The sequence below is a fragment of a genome, unplaced genomic scaffold (assembly GCF_019419815.1).
Source record: "Pyrus x bretschneideri cultivar Hongxiangsu unplaced genomic scaffold, Pyrus_bretschneideri_v1 Contig17, whole genome shotgun sequence".
Classification (NCBI taxonomy): domain Eukaryota; kingdom Viridiplantae; phylum Streptophyta; class Magnoliopsida; order Rosales; family Rosaceae; genus Pyrus; species Pyrus x bretschneideri.
This window is the reverse complement of record NW_025999468.1, coordinates 6,505,198-6,526,503: the sequence shown is the minus strand read 5'-3', so window position 1 is coordinate 6,526,503 and position 21,306 is coordinate 6,505,198. Positions and strand designations below refer to the sequence as shown.

Here is a 21,306-nt window from a genome sequence, read left to right as displayed (position 1 = left end):
AAAAAAACCCACAACTTTGCAATTACAAACTTATTAAGGATACAAGACAAATCCAACCAATTAACATTCATGCTGACTAAACTTGCAAATTGTAGAACTATGGTAAAAGCACCACGAGAAAATGACCATTGCACCCTTTGACCATACAATCATCAGCAAAGAAGCACTCTATGAGTTACCTCCAAGGCTCCAACAAACGCTAAGCTTTCTTTTCATATGCACAAAAGCTTATCGCCTCCATTACCTCTAAGTATTAAAAGGAAATATAACAGCCATGCCCGTGAATGCATGGTGAGTGATGTTCCTTTTTGACGCAGCGAAATATAATAAGGAAAATCAAACGAAATGTTTTCGCTTGAACGTCCCAGAGTGCATTAGAAAAATAGAGAGAAAGCTCACGTTTATTGGATAATAGTCGAAAAGACTATAAATCTAAGACCAATATGACCTATTTATAATGTTCTTAATCCTAGAAAACCTAGGTATCTAATTAGGAAGGGAAATAACCAGCAAATAACAAAATATAAAAACATCCTACAATATTAAATTCTGAATTAAATATAATATACCACCTAATTCGCTCAAATTATATATGAACTCATTGTGTAATAACAAATCTCGTAGATCTCATTGTTTTCTTTGAATCTAAATATTATACGAGCCCAAAATAGACATGGGAAACTAAAAGCTGCATCAATCCGGCAGTATGAAAAGTCCCAAACATCCACTTCCAGAATATGACAGCAACAAATAATTTATTAACACGTGAATTAGTAATTCTTCAGTTACATTTCTTAATTATTTATCACTTTCTTCTTTTAATTTTATTGCATATACAATAGCCTAATTTCTATCCTACCTCACTTTTCTTGTTTTTGTTCAAACATGGAACCCTTCCACAGTTCCACTTCTGAATTTTCTGTACCTACTTTGTCAACCACATATAAATACATAACCTATTGTTTTATTGGTGGTGTTCTTTTCTTTACCGCGTATCTTTGGCTAATTGCCAACCGTAGTCGTTTTCAGCCAATCATTTCTTTAATCACCGCCATGAAATGCTGGAAACGTATTGCATAGTGAGGGTCATCAGCACTCTGCATGGAGATAGGAATTGATCACCAGGGATTATGTGAACACATTCTATGGTGCCAACGAAGTCAGATTAAAATATAATACAGTTTTCTTTTTTTTTAAAGGGAGAAAATTGATGGCAAGCCACAATTGTCCACCATTTCCGGGGACCAGAAAAACTAATAGAGGCATTTCAGTTTCTCCCTGACTACAAATCTAGCTTCCACACTAGTAGTGGATTAAAATGACTCATTTACCATATGGAATTTTCTTTTGAAACAAATTAAACTTTATTAAAAGAAAAACCACAACTAAAACTATAGTAAAACTATAAAATCACCACGTGGAAATGACCGCTCCACCCTTTGATGATCATACAATCATTAGCAAAGAAGCACTATGTGAGTTATCTTCAATAAACGTTGAGCTTCCTTTTCCATATACACAAAAGCTCACCACCTTCATTAAATCTAAACAACAGTTGGCATTCAAAAATTCGAGTTTGAGTAGTAAGTCATAGTTGCTACAAGGCTCTCATTGATAAAACGAAAGAGCTACATGCACAACTTAACTTTGTTAATATAAGCAATATCTCTTTCCCTTCACCAAAGCACCTAAGCAATTTCTCTTTCTCTTCACCACTTGCATGTTATGACACAATTCTCTACATATGTAAATCCGTAATAGGCAAGGTAAAAAAAGAACTTAAAGTTGAATCACTCCCACTTAATGGTACAATTTTTTGGTTAGAAGTCAATTAAGTGCAATCTCCATTACTCAAATCTCATTTACTAGCGATATCTAGTAGTAGCACACTGGCAATCACCAAATTCATGTTCAAATAAATTCCCAACCCACACGCAAGGCCCATGGCAAATTAGGGAGTGAACAACTACTAATTTTATCTTATCATATTTCACTAGCATATTTCTGCCTATATATATATATATATTTATCTATATATATATATATAATGTGAGTAATTAACTCTCTATTGTTTTAGTAACTTTCTAGTCTTCTAGTTTTTTTGAAAAAAAAAAAAAGAAAGAAAAGAAAAGAAAACAGAAAACTAGATTAACATCCTTTCATAAGATTCATTTAAAAAAATAAAAAAAAAATAAAAAAAATAAAAAAAACCGAGTTTAAGATCTAATATTTAATTTTGATCGTTTAACTTTATATTCAATTCAGCAACTTTCCATATAGGAGTTGAAGAGTCAATTGATTAAAAAAACTATTTTTGTTTGTTCCTAAATCGCCCTTTTTCTATGATTTAGCTAATAAATATTGACTAATATGCCTTTGAGCTTACATGTTTATTTTGAAATCAATAAAAAAAAAAATTTTACTAAATGTCTATACAAGTTGCACAATTGGGTCTCATTTATGAAGAGCAACATGTCCAACTCACATACACACTTCTCCTTTATATTATCTCGTATCTCTTTCAATTGTATATTCTCATGATTCGTATGTTTCTTGCATTATGGAACAATTAAGGTTTGCAAATCTATTTTTTACTTATGAATTGTGTTTATTTGTGTATGATAATTTTTTGTCATTGACAAGTACGTATTTTTAAATCTATGATTTGTGTACTTATATGCAGATACATGGAGTAAAGTTTGCATACCAAAATTATGTACCTATGTTTATGCCCTGATACTTTTGTACCTATGCCTATGCATTTATACTTCCGTACCTATGCCTATGCACTTATACTTCCATACCTATGCCTATGCACTGATACTTCCGTACCTATACTTATGCAATTATACTTCCGTACCTATGCTTATGCACTTATACTTCCGTACCCATGTATAGCACTTTGTTAATGTACTTATAATTTTTATGGGTGTTCTTCTTCTTTTTTTTTTTTTTTTTTTTTTTTTTTATGGAGATGGGAATTGTGTTAGTGATGATGTTTTGCTTTTCTTTTGTAATGTATTTTTGTCATTTCTTTCACGTTTATATTCACAATTAATCAATATAAAAATTTTCATTTATTTTCTTGTACCTATTTGTACTTTCCAACAAATTTAAAACTTTAGAATTTTGATTTAAGTGTATTAATGGGTGATTTGAGTGTGAAAGTCAATTTCCAATTTATAGTCTTAATTATGAATTGAACAGAAAAATGTAGATGGCAATTTTGTAAAGTATATGTGATAGGGGCAATTAAATATGACATGGCGTTAAGATTTTAAAATAGGGACTTAAACTGGATAGAGAAAACCATGCAAATTATAATCTAAAAATAATCTTATTTAGGTCATAAAATCTAAAAGCCCCCCCAAAAAAATATATAAATGTTAATTACTGGGCCTCATTCTTTGGTGAATATCTCTTAGTATTTCTTCAGTTCTAATGGTTTCTCTAACTCCTTATTAGGGGTTTTCAGGAAAATGCAGGGGCATGGCGACCCCCGTCCCTTGTATATATGCTCTCCGTCCCTGATTTTCTGGATAAAATTCGTCACTGAAAGTAATTTAAAACTATCATGAAAATATATATGAGGATAAAGAAAGTCGGCCACAAAAAATGAGGTCAACCAGAAGACTAGAAGAGGAAAGATCAACTCTCTAAGACTCTATATATCTATATACTTATCTTAGCAGTTGGCAGTACGTATACTATGTTTTGGTTTATTCTTTCCTCAATTGTAACGCCCGTAGCCGTGAATGCATGCATGGTGCTGTTTCCTTTTCTTGTTATAAGTTTTGGTCAAACATGGAGCCCTTCCACTGCTGAATTTTCTACTCCAACTTTGTCAACCATGTGTGTGTATATATATTATTTACTGCTGTGCATTGGTGGAGTGTACCGCGTATCATTGGCTTTTTCCCAAACATAGACGTTTTCAGCCAATTCTTTCTTTAATCTCTGTCAAATGATACTAGAATCTAAAGTGTCAATGAAATCAGGAGAAATTTTTAGTTGTGACGGGAATACGGATGGTACATCACGTGTTTTTATGTAAGTGGTGAAAATTTTTAATTTTTAAGTTATTAACCTTTTAACACACATAACCCATCATTTATATAAGGACACGTGGTGTACCATCTCATGTGACGGTCACACTAAAAAATCTCTCTGAAATCAGGGTCGCCTCCGATATTTTCAAAGACCTATGTGAATTTAATAAGAAAATCCTCCTCATTTTAAAACATAATAATTTTTTAGACAATAAATTCATACATAACTCAACAATCAATATTCAAATTAATTGAAATCAACATCTCACTCTTTCCAGTTAATCAGAGGTGTGAATAACGGCCAAGAAGTTCCAATATTGGAATATGTTTTGCCACCACCTGAGTAGAATGTAACTTACAGTTTCTTTTACCTTATCCCCATATTCATTGTTCAAAATATCAAATAGCCTCTGCCACATTGGCAAAGCTAAAGCTTCTCTAATCTCGTTGATAGGATAGAGTAAAGTGGGCCACAAGAGAAGAGTATATGGGGCAAAGTGAGACTAAACAACGTGAAGAGTACATAAGCCATAGTTAAAAATAAGTACTCTTTAATGTAATACAAGATTGTCGCACAATTCCTCCTTTCTTTGTTCGTCCCTCATGAGGAATCCTATCAATAATCACCATTTCTTCAATTTGGTAATGAAAACTGAAAACTTTTTCGAGGTCTTGTTTTCGTAAGTATTTTCCTTAAAAAAAAGTTGTCAATGTCCTTATAGGTTCGACTCCCTAGCATATACACATTATCCAGTAATACAAAAAGAGTAGTATGCAAGAAAAATTTAAAAAGTACTTGAAATATAAAACTTTCAGGTAAAAGAATGATATATTTAACATTTAACAGCTTACAGAAACCAAAGAATGAGCTCAAAGTATCTTTCTCTTTGAAGACACATGACAAAAGAAATGAAAGTAATACAACATGGCTTGATTGTGCCAACAAAAGAATAAAACTAATTAATTAATTAGTAGAAATATCCAACAATCTTGGTCATTGACTTCGTTAGTTGACTGCAGAACAAATGCGGCGGATTTCACCATTTGTGGTAGATTTTACACCGATGTTACTCATTTTCACCATCGACTTTCCGAACTCGATGTTGAAATTCAATGCTTGTAAGCCTCTCACGCCCAAAAATCGTTGGACAAAACTTTTAGTGGTTGCATCGGTCCATAACTTCTGATCCGACTCAAGTATTCCGCGACCATTCTTCAAATTTGTGAAGAAAGTTGCATCGAATCGACTTGCGCTGCCCGTGTCTAAATCAACACGCCTGGCCGTGTCACCATTTTCAGGGCAAATTGATCGTAATTGGGCAAGGAATAAAGGGTTGATTGTTTCATCAGCGCCATTTCCGGTGGTGGTGAAGTTGTACAGTCTGTACCTGAAGAACAGGCAAGCTGAAGTGCCAATGGTGTGTGCACCAACGAGCGTGACAAGATCTTGAGTGTTGAGACCCAAATCTTGGAACTTGCGCTTTTGTACATCAATCGAATCTCTAAAGCCAGGCAAATTACTAGTCTCTGTGGCCAGCGAAACTCGTCCATCTTTTCTTCCAGTAGGCACATTCCAAGTGAATCCTTTGGTCTGCAATAAGTAAAATTATGTACATTAGAGGAGGGTATGAATATATAGTTGTTTTTACCGATATATCAACTCAAAATTAACAAGCACAAGAGGAACAATCAAATAAATAATGAATACTTACAAGAACTACGGAATCACGGGCAGCGAGGGCGAGAATATCTGCACAAGAAACAACTCCTGGGCATGCAGCTTCGAGCTTGGTCTTTGCATCGTCAATGACTTCCCAACCTCTTAAACCGAGGTTAGGCCCAGCGGTTTTCTCAGTATTAGGGCCGTCAAGAAGGACAGAAGCATCACAACCTTGGACAAAGCAGTCATGGAAGTGCATCCTTAACAAGCCAGGAGCAACGGAAGGGTTGGAGTTGAAATGAGTTTGAACTGTTTGTTTGACAATAGACTCTGCTGCTGGACATATACCCGAGTAGAATCCAACTCGTGTAAGTTTGCCCTGACCTTGCACCATCACCAAGGTGGTAGCCAAACCAACAAGTAGCTGTAGAAAGTACATCAATAACATTTTGGAGGAGCTCATCTTGTGGTAAATTTTGGTAAAGGATGTGTGTGGGTGTGTATATATATATACTGCAAGCTAGACGCAGCTTACAGCTTTGGTTTTGCTAGTAGCTAGCTAGCACGAAGATGATATCTGCTGTGAAATAAAGTGCTTTTGGCTCTGCGAGTATTGTAATCCGCTGGTTGTGTTTAGGAGTGAATGAAGCCTCAAGTATTTATAGGAGGTGGTCAAATAATTAAACGCGTAGAAATGGAATGAATTATTTATTATATGCATGCATCGTATTTCGTATATATGTGAGGGTAAACAAAGTCGGGCTACAACTTGCTCGGACTTGGCGGTAATATGTTTTGGTTTACTCTTTCCTCACTTGTGACGCCCATACCCGTCAATGTGTGGTGGGTGCTGTTTCATTTTGACGCAGCGGGATATAATAAGGAAAAATCAAACGAAATTTCTTCGCCAGCAAGCCCTAGAGTCCACTAGAAAATAGAGAGAAAACTCATGTTTATTGAATAAAAGTAAAAAGGATTGCAAATCTAACACCAAAATGATCTATTTATAATGTTCTTAATCTTAGAAACCCTAGGTATCTAAATAGGAAAGGAAATAAACAAATAACAAAATATAAAGAAATCTTAAATATTAAATTCTAAATTAAATATAGTAAACGACTTATATTAATTACGAGCCCAAAACAAACATGCCATCAAATTAGTTGCGTTAATCCGCACAACACGAAAAGTCCAAAACATTCATCTTTGGAATATTACAACAACAAATAATTTATTAACACCTGAATTACTAATTTTGTAATGACTTTTCTTGATTGTTAATTGCTTTCTTCTTTTAATTTTATTGTATATAAGAAAATTTTAATTTATGCCGAATATCACTTTTCTTGTTTATTTCAAACATGTAACCCTTCCACAGCACTTCAGAATTTTCCATTCCTACTTTGTCAACCATATATGAATATGTACACATTTTTATTGGTGGTGTAATTTACCGTGTATCTTTGGCTAATTGCCAACCGTTGTCTTTCTTTAATCACCGCCATGAAATTCTAGAAACATATTAATTGCATAACGAGGGTCATCAGCACTCTGCATGGAGAGAGGAAATGATTACCAATGATTAGGTGAACACATGCTATGGTGCCAACCAAGTCAAATTAAAATATAATACAATTAAAAGAACTCATTTACCATAATTTGAAACAAATTACTTTATTAAAACTGATTAAAGAACGTACAGAAGACATGTAAAACATAATTAAGAGGTCACACAAGTTAAAAGAAAAACCAACAACTTTACAATTACAAACTTATCAAGAATACGATACAATTCCTACCATTAACACTCATGATGGCTAAACCTTGCAAGTTGTAGAACTATAGGAAAAGCACCAAGTGGAAATGACAGCTCCACCCTTTGATGATCATACAATCATTAGCAAAGAAACACTCTATGAGTTACTTTAGATAAACGTTGAGCTTCCTTTTGCTAAGTAATTTCTCTCTCTTCACCAAAGTACTTATGTAATTTCTCTTTCTCTTCACCCCTTGCATATTGTGATATAATTCTCTACATACGTAAAGTCCTCAATAGGTAAGGCCAAGAAAGAAATTAAAGTTAAGTCACTCCGACTTAATGGCACTGTATTTGGTTAGGCGTCAATTGATTAAGTGCAATCTTCATCAGTCAAATCCATCTAATAGCGGTAACTAGTAGCAGCACACTCGCAATCACCAAATTCATATTCAAGTAAATTACCGACCTATATGCAAGATTCATGGTGAATTTAGGGAGCGAACATTAATTTGCATCTTATTATATTTCACTAGCATAATTCTGCCTATATATAATGTGAGCAACTCTATCGTTTTAGACTTTTAGTAACCTTCTAGTATCCAGGTTTTCTGAAGAAAAAAAAAAATTATATATATATATATATATATATATAATGTTTATTACTGGGCCTCATCTTAGGTGAACATCAATTAGTCTTTCTTCAGTTCTAATGGTTTCTCTAGTTTGTTATTAGGGTTTTTCAGGAAAATGCAGGGGACATGCCCAACCACCGTCCCTCACGTGCTCCGCCCCTGATTTCCTGGATAAATTCGTCACTGAAAGTTTACAAAACTAGCTATCCATGAAAATGTTTGTGAGGGTAAAAAAAGTCGGCCACAAAAAATGGGTCAACCAGATGAGGAAAGATCAACTCTCTTTCTATATGCTTATCTTAGCGGTTGGCAGTTTCCTATAAAATAAAAAAATCTTAGCAGTTGGCAGTACGTACTAAGTTTTGGTTTTACTATTTCCTCGCTCGTAACGCTCGTGCCCGTGAATGCATGTGCTGTTTCCTTTTCTTGTTTTAATTCTAGTCAAACATGGAGCCCTTCCACTTCTGTATTTTATATTCCCACTTTGTCAACCATGTATGTGTGTGGGTGTGTGTATGCATATACATACATATGTATGTATACACTGTTGTTTTTTGGTGTGCTTTACCGCGTATCTTTGGCTTTTTGCGTAGTCATTTTCTGACGATTCTTTCTTTAATCGCGGCCAAAAGACAAAATCTAAACTGTCAACGAAAGAAATTAAAGTTTTACTTTAAAATAATTAATTGGTAATATAAGGAGTAATTTAATTATTTATAAGCATATATAAGTCCTTCATTTCATGAGTATAGGATTTGACCTCAATATGTCTCTCATATGTGGCGAACTGTCAGCCTAGCATATGAACAACACAAACACAATGACATGGAGCACTTGCAGCAGTTTGGTTTTACACATGGGACAACCTATGATAATACCATGAAGAAAATTGAGGTTCCACCATATAAAACTAATTGGCAATATGAAGGTAGTCTAATTACTTATAACCACATATAATATTCCTTCTTCCATCAATGTGAGATTCATTTTTTAATTTGTGTTCCAAATCATTTCTAGGGATGGGTTCTATTTGGACAAATTGTATATCAAAACTGAAGCGATATACAATTTTTGGGTTTTTTGGTATTTGGGTCGGGATTTTTCGAATCAGTTATATTTCGGTACGAAAATCCCAATCCTAATCACTTCCCCTCTTCACGTAAAGGGAATTTTCTAATATAACCAAGAGTATGGAATACTACAAGTATTTTAACAGTAGATTTTTGTTAAATATAGAAAAATTAAGATTTAATAATTGAAACACCCGGGTATCTCCATTTCTAATATTTTATGGCGACGATTAAATAAATAATTGGATGAAAACGACAACGGTCGGTCAAAAGCAAAAGATTCGCGGTTGACAAAGTACACCAATCATGCATGTATGGCTTTGCATCCATCTCCCGGGGTGGACTATTCACCATTCTAATACCAAGTTATTTCGTCATTCACGTGTATGAAATAAATAAAAGAATAATCACGAACATGAACGAAAATAAAAATATTTTTGAGTGGGGTCAACTTTGAATAATAAAATTATGTTAAAACTTTGATACATGCTATTAGTTTATTGTTCAACAACACAATTTTGTGTAATTGGTGTTTACAACAGTAATATTGTAAAGATAATTAATACTTATGTACTTACCTTTTTTATTTTGGTCCAATTATATTTAACACATGTTTTATTTTATTGTTTTAAAAAAGTAGACAATTTGAGTTTTAAAAAATAAAGAACATATGACATCTTTTGATTGAACAAAATCAAAAAAGTGAGTATCTAAGGAACTCACCTAACCATATTGTAAATTATTAGCTAATGGAAAAACTACTTGGCTCGGAAGGGTAAGAGAGGGAAGTTATCGATGTCGTTTAGACTATCAATCACAATATGTGTGAGGATATGAATCAAAGAGTGAGAACAATTATATGTTGGAATTGAATGCTCTGACAAGAAAGGTATTTGGTGAATATATAGAGATGAGATATCCTTTTTGGAGAAGTTGTAATCTTCAGGGAAAGTTACAACTTTTCTTGTTGAATACAACTGTTCAATTATATCCAAAAATCATATCCTTTAGAATTAATTAATTAATTAATTAATTAATAATTGTATTACTTTCTTTATTGAATAATCAACTTATTCAACTACAATCATATGTATATTAGTACACCAGTATTATGATGTATCTTCACACATGATTACACATATTGTGAAAACTATGTTATCATAATCATATTGCAACATAAGAGGGTAGAAAAAGTATAGAAGATCAAAGCATATTTCTAGTTGAGCATTTAGGCTGAGACTCATTTCTGAATATATAGGAATTTTATAGCTCTAATTGGAGCATTTTATGGGAAAAAAAAGGTTGGGTAGGGAAAACTGTCTCAGTGGGCATATTCTGCCTTCGATCGTGAATATGTTGGTTATGGTTGACAAACTAGGGATAGAAAGTTCTGAGGTGGAACAGTTCCATGTTTGACCAAAAACAAGAAAGGAAACAGCAACATGCCACCATGCATTCCCAAGTAATGGTCCTAATAAAAAATATTACTCTTATCATATACTTGAACCATTATTTGTATCATTTGTTTAATAAAGATGATACATATGTGTTGGTAAGTTATATCTCTATTAGAAATGGTATATTAATAATACAAATAAGTAATAAGTGATAAATGTAGCATTAGTCGGTCATAAGATATCATTCTGAACATTACAAGTGGTAACCGCCAAGTGCCAGCCAGCTGAGCAGATAAATATATAGATAAAGAGTTGATCTTTTCTCTTCTGGTTGACCCCCATACAATTGTAGCCCCATTTTGTTTACCCTCTCATATATATGCTTGCGTACAATTTAATATCTACGCGTTTAATAATTTGACCAGCTCCTATAAATACCTGAGGCTTCATTCTCTCCAACACACACAGAGCAGATTACAGTACTCACACAGCCAAAAGCACTTTTGATCGAGAGTCTGAAAATAATCCCTCACCCTAGCTAGTTATATATATTATCTTCCTCCAAACTGCAAGCTGCGTCTAGCTTGCAATATACACACACACATCCTTTAACCACAAAGTGTACCACAACATGAGCTCCTCCAAATTGTTACTAATGTTCTTTCTACAGCTACTTGTTGGTTTTGCTACCACCTTGGTGATGGTGCAAGGCCAAGGCCACCTTACGCGCGTTGGATTCTATTCGCGTACATGTCCCACGGCAGAGTCTATTGTCAAACAAACAGTTCAAACTCATTTCAACTCCAACCCTTCCGTAGCTCCTGGCTTGTTAAGGATGCATTTCCATGACTGCTTTGTCCAAGGTTGTGATGCTTCTGTCCTTCTTGACGGCCCAAATACTGAGAAAACCGCTGGGCCTAACCTCGGTTTAAGAGGTTGGGAAGTCATTGACGATGCAAAGACCAAGCTCGAAGCTGCATGTCCCGGGGTTGTTTCCTGTGCAGATATTCTCGCTCTTGCTGCCCGTGATTCCGTGGTTCTGGTAAGTATTATTAATTTGATTGCAGCTCGTGTGCTTGTTAATTTTAAGTTGATATTATCGGTAAAAACGGATAGTCATACACTAATATTAAAACACTAACGGAAGGAATGCATAATTACATTCCAAGTTTGGGAATAACATTGCTCAATATTTATGTATCTAGCTAAATTATAATGTCTAGTTAATTAATCATCTCCTTCTAATGAACATAAATTTAAGGATTCTTTAGATATAAGCTCATGCAACACTTATTTTCTTAACAAAAACCCATCTCATTTTAAACATTCAAATAAAACCCAAATTTGAAGTAGACTGTCATGTAAACAAATAAATACCTATTATTTTCAAACTATTTACAATTGTGCCACAACACTCTAATTATGTTAATGAATTTAATTATCCACCATAATTGTGGGAAATAAGTGCCTTATTATTATAAAAGTATCTACTTTATACTTCCCTTACCATCATATGTTTCATTTCTTTTATTTGTTTGACAATCATTGTAGATAAATTATTTTGCATGTATGTATTAAACACATTTTTGTTAAAATTATATATATGCGTACAAATAATTTATCTATATTTTTATGTAAAATAATATGTAATTAATTAATTTGAATTTATTGGCTGAAAAAAAAATTATTTATTTTGTAGTTAAATTATTTTTCCTGTGATATTACATATATACTAGCCACATTTTGTTATTATTAGATAGAGTGTGCAATCAATCGACATTCTTTTATTTTGTAGGTAAATTGTTTTATATATTTTTTTTTGTTGCAAAATATTGGTATTTAATTAATTTTGAATAAAAAAATATTTATTTATTTTGTAGGTAAATTATTTTGCATGTATCATTACATAATTTACTAGGCACTTATATTGTTATATATGTTGTGCAAAATAATTTACCTACGTTACATTTAAAATATTGATATTTTTGAATAAAATAATTTTTTTATGTTGTAAGATATACTAATTTACGTGTTAGCATCATGTGAAAATAACTATATAAGGAACATTGGTATCATGTAAATTTTTTTCTATTAAATGCATAGGAATCATGGCATTTAAATTTTTTTCCAAATCCCCATAAGGTATTTGAACATTTAATTGAATGAAATAATGTAAAATAAATGTAACTAATAAGTGAGAGACCCAAGGTAAGTGTCATTAGTTGGAGCCTAGTCATTGGGTTTTTGTTAGAGAAATTTATTATGATGGGTTTTAATTAAAGAAAATTGAATTTCAAGGGGTGTACTCATATTTTCAGTAAATTTAATTCTACAGACCAAAGGATTCACTTGGAATGTGCCTACTGGAAGAAGAGATGGACGAGTTTCTCTGGCAACCGAGACTACTAATTTGCCTGGCTTTAGAGATTCCATTGATGTACAAAAGGCCAAGTTCCAAGATTTGGGTCTCAACACTCAAGATCTTGTCACGCTAGTTGGCGCACACACCATTGGCACCTCAGCTTGCCAGTTCTTCAGGTACAGACTGTATAACTTCACCACTACCGGAAATGGCGCTGACGAGACAATCAACCCTTTATTCCTTGCCCAACTACGATCAATTTGCCCTGAAAATGGTGACGCGGCCAGGCGTGTTGATTTAGACACGGGCAGCGCAAGTCGATTTGATGCAACTTTCTTCACAAACTTGAAGAATGGTCGTGGGATACTTGAGTCGGATCAGAAGTTGTGGACCGACGCCACCACTAAAAGTTTTGTCCAACGGTTTTTGGGCTTGAGAGGCTTACAAGCATTGAATTTCAACCTCGAGTTCGGAAAGTCGATGGTAAAAATGAGTAACATCGGCGTAAAATCTGCCACAAATGGTGAAATCCGCCGCATTTGTTCTGCGGTCAACTAACGAAATGACCCTGATTGTTGGATATTTCTACTAATTAATTAGTTTTATTATTTTGTTGGCACAATCAAGCCATGTTGTATTACTGTCTTTTCGTTTCTCATGTGTCTTCGAAGAGAAAGATACTTTGAGCTCATATTATCGTTTCTGTAAGCTGTTAAATATATCATTCTTTTAATTGAAAGTCATATATTTCAAGTACTTATTTACTTTTCTTGCATAGTATGTGCTTATTTTGCTGGATAATGTGTATATGCTAGGGAATCTAACCTATCAGGACAATTTTGAAAAAGAAAACTTCAAGACCACGAACAAGTTTTCAGTTTTCAATACCAAATTGAAGAAATGGTGATTATCGGTAGGTTTCCTGATGTGGGACGAACAAAGAAAGGATGAGAAAGCGGTAATCTGACAATCTTATGTTGCATTAGTTAGTTTCATTATAGTTTATTATTTTTAATAAGATGTTTTATTAAACATCATAAGATAGTACACATGATAACATAATCCAAACGTGAATATCATGAACTAAAGTTGCGTCTTAATTAAAAGACACGCTATCTGATTAATATCAAGGGGCATAAACAAAAAGGTCTTACAAATATAAGCACAACTAACTATAGATACAAAGTCTTCGAAGAAAGAATACATCAAGCTGGATTATGTTCGCTAATAATGTGAATCTCGGTAAAAAAAAAAAAAAAAAATCCCAAAAAAACCACTTAGAAAAAAACTTTGAGATGGAAAATAAAAATAAAAAAAGAGCACCGAACATGCTTGAAGTACTATATAAACCAACTTTATCATTAGTCTACACCACTTCCATGGCAGCAACACTGGTATAAGGACATCCTCAATGTTAACTCTCCAAACCTCATCAAATTATTAAGAAGTCTTCCAGAAGAAAACCATGTAGAACAAAACACCGGGCCAGGGAAAAGAGCTCCGCAAACTTAAATGAATTGAGTCATAAGCTTGTTTCCATTACAGTAATTCAGGGTAACACCGTATTAACAAAGGGTTACATTGTATTAATAATCTTTCATTATGTTGATTTTTTTTTTAATGAACAAACGATATATTGTTGATTTGACTAAGTAAAGTTATTCACGGTCACATTTTACTAGTATATAATATAGATTACACTTATGCAGTAGTGTTAGTGTGAAGGTATATTGAACGCTCGAGTAATATTATGTTAAAAGTAATTTAGATAAACCAATCCATATGGTACTAAAAGAAAACCCTAGTCTCTAGAGAGAAAAATAGTAAAAAAAGAAAAGAAAAAAAAATCCTCCGGCAGCGTGTCAGGGACAAGTCCTCTTGGTCTCTTCTTTTTCTTTCCTTCGTGTTTCGCCTACCTTTTAACTACCTTTAGTTCTTGGGTGCGGTCATTCTCTCGCTATGTTGATGAGAGGCTATGATGTTCAAACTCGAATCAATGAACAATGGTTGTTGTTTAGAGTTAAGGTGGTAGCTTTTGTATTTCTTTTGATTTTGTGAGCATGCAAAAAAGACTATGAGGAAGAAGCTCGACATTTATTGGAAAACAAATAACAGTGCTTCTTGGCTAATGATTGTATGATTATCATAGAGTGCAGTACTCTTTTCATCGCGGTTCCTTTACAGTTTTAGTCTTCGTAAGTGTTATCTTTCATGTCAGTAGGATTTGTATCGTATTCCTTATAATCAATTTGTAATTGTAAGGGTATGATGTTTGTTGTTGGTTTATGTGACCACTTAATTACGTGTGACATATCTTTTCTAGATTTACCTACGTTCTTGATCGATTTTAATTAAGTTTCATTTGATTTAAAAGAAAAATCCATATGGTATATGAATCACTATAGTTGTGTGTGTGTGTGTGTGTGTGTGTGTATGTATATATTTGAATCTGACTTGGCGCCATAACAGTCTTCACCTAATCCTTGTTCGTAGTCATTTCCTCCATCCATGCAGATTGACGTCCCTCTTTATGCAATATTGTCCTAGTATTTTATGGCCGCGATTTTAAAGAAATGATTGGCTGATACGACTACGGTTGGCAATTAGTCAAAGATACGCGGTAAAGTACACCAATAAAACAGGTTAGGGTCGGAGTCACATGCATACATATAGGGTCGGAGTCAAAGGTTTAACCAGTCTTTAAATTATTTATGCAAAAGAAAAAAAAAGAAAAAAAAAGACAAATATAGAATTATTAGAGATTTATTTATAATGAAAAAAATGGACGAATACAGTTAAATAAAAAACTAATATAACAATCAATGAATTCAGCGATTATACGGTTTCAATTCGGATGATTATTTGTAAACATGATCTTTGAAAAAAAATCTAAACAGAAAATAATTGAATCGATAAAATACATTACAGAATAAGTTTGTGTCAAAAATTCGATATCCACTATCCAAACCCATATATATATGGTTGACAAAGTAGGAATAGAAAATTCAGAAGCGGACCGCTCCAAGTTTGACCAAAAACAAGCGAAGGAACAGCACCAAACATTCAGGGGTAACTGCCAAGGGCGAGCCAGCCGATAAGATAAATATATAGATAGAGAGAGTTGATCTTTCCTCTTCTGGTTGACCCATGCATTATTGCATCTTGTAGCCCGACTTTGTTTACCCTCACATACATACATGCATATGAATCAATTTCTCCTCCGCGTTATCTCCTATATATACTTGAAGCTTGAAGGCTTCATTCACTCCAAAACACAACCAGCAGATTACAATACTCACAGAGACAAAAGCACTTTGTTTCACAGCAGATATCATCTTCCTACTAGCAAAGCCAAAAGCTACAAGCTGCGTCTAGCTTGCACTATTTACACATCATTTTAACCACCAAGCTGTACCACAAGATGAGCTCCTCCAAATTATTGTTACTGCACTTTCTACAGATGCTTATTGTGGGTTTGGTGGTGCAATGCCAAGGCCAACTTACGCGCATTGGATTCTATTCGCGTACATGTCCCACGGCAGAGTCTATTGTCAAACAAACAGTTCAAACTCATTTCAACTCCAACCCCTCCGTTGCTCCTGGCTTGCTGAGGATGCACTTCCATGACTGCTTTGTCCAAGGTTGTGATGCTTCTGTCCTTCTTGACGGCCCCAACACTGAGAAAACTGCTGGACCTAACCGCGGTTTAAGAGGTTGGGAAGTTATTGACGATGCAAAGACCGAGCTCGAAGCTGCATGTCCCGGGGTTGTTTCTTGTGCAGATATTCTCGCTCTTGCTGCCCGTGATTCCGTGGTTCTGGTAAGTATTATTAATTTGTTTGCAGCTCTTGTGTGCTTGTTAATTTTAAGTTGATATATCGTTAAAAACGGATAGTCATACACTAATATTAAAACACTAACGGAAGGAATGCATAATTACATTCCAAGTTTGGGAATAACATTGCTCAATATTTATGTATCTAGATAAATTATAATGTCTAGTTAATTAATTATCTCCTTCTAATGTGCATAAATTTAATTCTACAGACCAAAGGATTCGCTTGGAATGTGCCTACTGGAAGAAGAGATGGACGAGTTTCGCTGGCAACCGAGACTACTAATCTGCCTGGCTTTAGAGATTCCATTGATGTACAGAAGGCCAAGTTCCAAGATTTGGGTCTCAACACTCAAGATCTTGTCACGCTAGTTGGCGCACACACCATTGGCACCTCAGCTTGCCAGTTCTTCAGGTACAGACTGTATAACTTCACCACCACCGGAAATGGCGCTGACGAAACAATCGACCCTTTATTCCTTGCTCAACTACGATCAATTTGCCCTGAAAATGGTGACACGGCCAGGCGTGTTGATTTAGACACGGGCAGCTCAAGTCGATTCGATGCAACTTTCTTCACAAACATGAAGAATGGTCGTGGGATACTTGAGTCGGATCAGAAGTTATGGACCGACGCCACCACTAAAAGTTTTGTCCAACGGTTTTTGGGCGTGAGAGGCTTACAAGCATTGAATTTCAACATCGAGTTCGGAAAGTCGATGGTGAAAATGAGTAACATCGGTGTAAAATCTGCCACAAATGGTGAAATCCGCCGCATTTGTTCTGCAGTCAACTAACGAAATTACCCATTTTGTTCTAATTAATTTATTAATTAGATTCATTATTATTTTGTTGGCACAATCAAGCCATTTTGTGTTACTTTCTTTTCGTTTCTCATGTGTCTTCAAAGAGAAAGATACTTTGAGCTCATTCTTTGGTTTCTGTAAGTTGTTTAATATCATTCGTTCCATTGAAAGTTATATAGGCTTATTTTTAGTTATGATACCGGTACTTTTCAGCAAGTCTCACTTTAGTCCCATATATTTTATATTGACTCACTTTACACTTGCACTCTTTCTCTGTGTTGCACTTTACCCTTACACTCTATATTGTCTCACTTTAACACATACACTCTTCCTCAATGTCTCACTTTATCTTATTTCGTCAAATAAGTTAAAAAGAGCTGTTAATTGTGATAACGTGACATGGACAATTTAATCCTTTCAACTTTGTTAGTAAGACCCATGAGTGCAAGATGTGGGTTAAACTCAAAGTCTGATTTCTCTAGATTAAGAAAAATAAAGAAGGGTAGAGCGATAGAGGTAGAGATTCCCACGACTGAACCCTAAGAATCTTTGCAAAAGCATCCAATAACATTGAAATTGATATTCGCGAATCTTGAAATTCAACCTTCTCTTATATTTTTTTTCTTAAATATGGAGAAATCAAACCCTAATTTGAGTTTAACCCACCTCTCTGTATTCTTTATTAAGTCTCCCATAATCTTATACACTCTGTTGTGTCACCCCATCGTATGTGCTCTTGTTCTGTGGCTCAGTTTACCTTATTCCGACAACTCCGTCAACAAAACCATCAAGTACTAATGTGGCATGGGCATTATAGGCGAAACTAATTAGAATTACAAATAAAAAAAGTGAACCCAAGAAGATAAAAATTTAATATTTTCAACCCACACATCTCTTTAACGATTTTGTTGACGGAATTGACAGAACAGGGACAAGAAACAATAGCATGGGAGTAAAGTGAGACGCAACACAGTGCAGTGTGAAGTGAGATTTGGGTGAAGATTATGGAAGCGTTGCTAAAAATAAGCCTTTTTTTCTATTTTCTCGATGATAAGCAGTCACTTTCCATGTAAGCATCCAATTGAGAATATCATAATCTCGAACAGCATCTTGATGAGGTTAAATTATTTGATCAAGAACATAATACCATATTCATAGAAGAGAAGCTGCTAAAGTAAACAACTGACTTGACTACCAATTCCGAACTATAGTCCACAACTGCTCGGAAACACACCAGAAGAAACTGTTTGCGATGCGATTGTTTCTTGTGCTTCAAAACTTTACGTCAGTTGTCCAGGTACCTTGCACGCTGGGATGTTTGGTTACATGTCTAGTCTTCAGCTTCACCACTTTTCTCCCCAGTTGGTTTCTTAGCCTGTTTGCATATTGAAGAACCTCTTCTGAATCCATGTTCTTCACACATACCACCTTTTCAGTCTTGTTCTCTGTGCATTGACAAAGAAAACTCTCATGAGGATTTAAGGTGTTATGCAGTGACCATGAGTGCAAGTGACTGCATGCACGGGTATTTGATAAGAGAGAGATAGGGAGAGAAAGTTACTGTATAAGCCCTTCAGATGTGGGTGCTGACCGCGGATGAGTTCAGTAATCACCTCTAGCTGAGGATTCTTCTCCTTAAATGTCGGTAGATATGTCTCCATAAATGATCTACCATGTAAACAACTAAATTCATCAAAACTTGAAAAACAAAGCAGTAAAGTTTAACATTCCATTATTATCCATCAATATAATGAAATGAAAAAGGATTCAATTCCCTTCTTGAACACCAGGAAAGAATTAGAGCCTCGCTTAGGGGGATGCGATGTTGGGAACCCCAAAAAGATTGGAATAAAATGAAAGAGAATGTGCTATTAAATGAAAATATCACCTAAATATCCTAAGAGACCCATAAATTCATTTGTGTGTGTTACGATTTAAGAAGGTCCTAAAGGCTAAAGGCTAAAAGATTATAAATATGCCTCGTAAAGAGTTCCAGTAGCTGGACCGACGATGCCATGATGACCTTCACTTCAGTTCAGCTCTTAGTCTATTAACCTCCAAACTTAACATTGTAATGCAAAATACCAGAGCACCTCCTAACACATAACACAAACCCATTCCCCAGCTGCAACCCAAAAGTCATGTCCTAAAAGTGCAAAGAATGCGGCCAAGTCACGAAGCTTAGGCCCTAGTGTCCAATTTCATACTGCGCCTAGAGAAACACATTCCCTTCCTATATTATCAAGAAAACTAACAAAAACAGTTTCCCTTCAAAATGATCTTGCAATAAATTATAATTTCCAAATTTTAAGCCACATTTGCATGGAAAAAGTGCCACTCAATACTTTATCAGAGTAGTTATGCGGATTCCAGTAAATTTGAAAAAAAATAAACACCCTGACAACTACAAGTTCTATAAAAATACAATCCAAGAACTCAGTTGGAGAATAAAAAACCACTTCTTCCATTGCAAAGAAAGAAGGGTGTTTTTCTTAAATATTGGGTTCAAAGTGTTTTTCTTAAATATTGGGTTCAAAGTGTTTTTCTCTGAACTATAATGGTATTGAGTACTTAGAGCTCACGGAAGATTTGGTGCAAAATCGAGAGCAGTGGCGTTCTAGGATTCATACAGCCAACCCCATTTAGTGGGATAAGGCTTTGTTGTTGGTGTTGTTCTAATGGTATCGAGGGCTTCTATGAGAAATTCCCATAAGTTTTCGAAATTGATAAAATCAGATAATCTAACTTGATAAGAATACACGGAGAATTGCAAGCAGTGGTGGGGTTTTGACGAACAAACCTGATGCCCCTACTGCTTCCTCCCCAATCAGAATAGCTCACAACCAGTTTTTGCAATTGCCACACTCCTCTCAACGCCATCTGCCACGCATTCATTCCCAATTTCAACATAAATCATTTCAATCAGAAATTTAAACCAAAAATTAAAACAAATAATGAGTTCAAATTTTGTTAAATTCATATAAGAATTTCAAATTACAAAAACACTAAAATATCATTTCATAAAAAGTTATCAGTCATAAGAATTACCCTTTTCTCGAATCTCTGTTACTGTGAAGCCTGTATACGGCGGAGATGGTGGAGGCGGAGATGGTGGAGGCGGAGATGGCGTCGACCAGTGCTTTGGGGTGGTGGTGGACCGGTGGCGGCGGCGCAGCAAACAGAGAGAAAATAGACAGAAAGCGAGCGAGAGATGGAGTTGGAGGAGGAAGAGTTGTGTGGCGTGGGCTTCGTACTTAGTTGAAACGATGGGCTTCTTGGTTGTGGGCCTTTAAGACTGCATGAGATTGAGCCCACTTCAACCAAACCCAAGCCAGTTTGTTACTGTGAATTTCCCACCTTGCCCCAGGTTTTATTTATTTTTTGGTAGAACACCTTGCCCCAAGTTGGCTAAGCGTGAATTGTTATGGAGAGTTAACAGCAACGTTAGCGACTTCTAATGAAGAAGTTTGAAGAAGACCAATTAGCTCTTAAGGCCTATCTGGGAATGCGAAAGCACTTTTGTTCATATGTGCTTCTATCATTTTATATGTCACTTTAGTGCTAGTTGGAAATGTGTTTGAATTAGGTGTCTATCATGCTGAAAGTTTCGTAGTTCAACACATGGTTATGGTTTTACACTCCACTCCCAGATCTAAATCCAAAAAACAATCGAGGGCTTGCCCATGATTATCAGCCTAGAACACCAAGTCTATTGACTTCTAATGCTGAGAAGTAC

The 21,306-nt window shown here is 34.9% G+C and overlaps 4 protein-coding genes across 4 annotated transcripts; 2 read left to right on the top strand and 2 right to left on the bottom strand.

Annotated features, from left to right (window-relative positions):
- Positions 1-4,859: 4,859 nt before the first annotated feature.
- LOC103946287 (peroxidase N1-like) lies at positions 4,860-6,353 on the bottom strand. Its single transcript, XM_009356938.3, has 2 exons — positions 5,762-6,353; positions 4,860-5,640 (listed from the first exon to the last, which is right to left on the bottom strand). Exons 1-2 carry the CDS (start codon positions 6,170-6,172, stop codon positions 5,056-5,058), a joined length of 996 nt encoding a protein of 331 aa, XP_009355213.2. The 5' UTR covers positions 6,173-6,353; the 3' UTR covers positions 4,860-5,055.
- A 4,607-nt stretch (positions 6,354-10,960) lies between these two features.
- On the top strand, positions 10,961-13,685 carry LOC103946278 (peroxidase N1-like). Its single transcript, XM_009356929.3, has 3 exons — positions 10,961-11,066; positions 11,104-11,609; positions 12,903-13,685. Exons 2-3 carry the CDS (start codon positions 11,199-11,201, stop codon positions 13,485-13,487), a joined length of 996 nt encoding a protein of 331 aa, XP_009355204.3. The 5' UTR covers positions 10,961-11,066; positions 11,104-11,198; the 3' UTR covers positions 13,488-13,685.
- Positions 13,686-16,179: 2,494 nt separating this feature from the next.
- Positions 16,180-17,764, top strand: LOC103946279 (peroxidase N1). The gene is made up of 2 exons (XM_009356930.2): positions 16,180-16,749; positions 16,977-17,764. Exons 1-2 carry the CDS (start codon positions 16,351-16,353, stop codon positions 17,559-17,561), a joined length of 984 nt encoding a protein of 327 aa, XP_009355205.2. The 5' UTR covers positions 16,180-16,350; the 3' UTR covers positions 17,562-17,764.
- Positions 17,765-18,587: 823 nt separating this feature from the next.
- LOC103946280 (54S ribosomal protein L51, mitochondrial) lies at positions 18,588-20,805 on the bottom strand. Its single transcript, XM_018647255.2, has 4 exons — positions 20,619-20,805; positions 20,371-20,450; positions 19,132-19,238; positions 18,588-19,015 (listed from the first exon to the last, which is right to left on the bottom strand). The coding sequence occupies exons 2-4, from the start codon at positions 20,448-20,450 to the stop codon at positions 18,843-18,845; spliced, it is 360 nt and encodes a 119-aa protein (XP_018502771.1). The 5' UTR covers positions 20,619-20,805; the 3' UTR covers positions 18,588-18,842.
- Between the last annotated feature and the right edge of the window lie 501 nt (positions 20,806-21,306).

Excerpts from the sequence above, each read along its gene's own strand:
- LOC103946287 (XM_009356938.3), bottom strand. The coding sequence starts at position 6,172 with ATGAGCTCCTCCAAAATGTTATTGATGTACTTTCTACAGCTACTTGTT. Across the intron at positions 5,641-5,761 it reads CCCGTGATTCCGTAGTTCTT|ACCAAAGGATTCACTTGGAA; the intron begins GTAAGTATTCAT and ends TACTTATTGCAG.
- LOC103946278 (XM_009356929.3), top strand. The coding sequence starts at position 11,199 with ATGAGCTCCTCCAAATTGTTACTAATGTTCTTTCTACAGCTACTTGTT. Across the intron at positions 11,610-12,902 it reads CCCGTGATTCCGTGGTTCTG|ACCAAAGGATTCACTTGGAA; the intron begins GTAAGTATTATT and ends TTAATTCTACAG.
- LOC103946279 (XM_009356930.2), top strand. The coding sequence starts at position 16,351 with ATGAGCTCCTCCAAATTATTGTTACTGCACTTTCTACAGATGCTTATT. Across the intron at positions 16,750-16,976 it reads CCCGTGATTCCGTGGTTCTG|ACCAAAGGATTCGCTTGGAA; the intron begins GTAAGTATTATT and ends TTAATTCTACAG.
- LOC103946280 (XM_018647255.2), bottom strand. The coding sequence starts at position 20,450 with ATGGCGTTGAGAGGAGTGTGGCAATTGCAAAAACTGGTTGTGAGCTAT. Across the intron at positions 19,239-20,370 it reads GGAAGCAGTAGGGGCATCAG|ATCATTTATGGAGACATATC; the intron begins GTTTGTTCGTCA and ends TTTACATGGTAG. Across the intron at positions 19,016-19,131 it reads ACATCTGAAGGGCTTATACA|AGAACAAGACTGAAAAGGTG; the intron begins GTAACTTTCTCT and ends GTCAATGCACAG.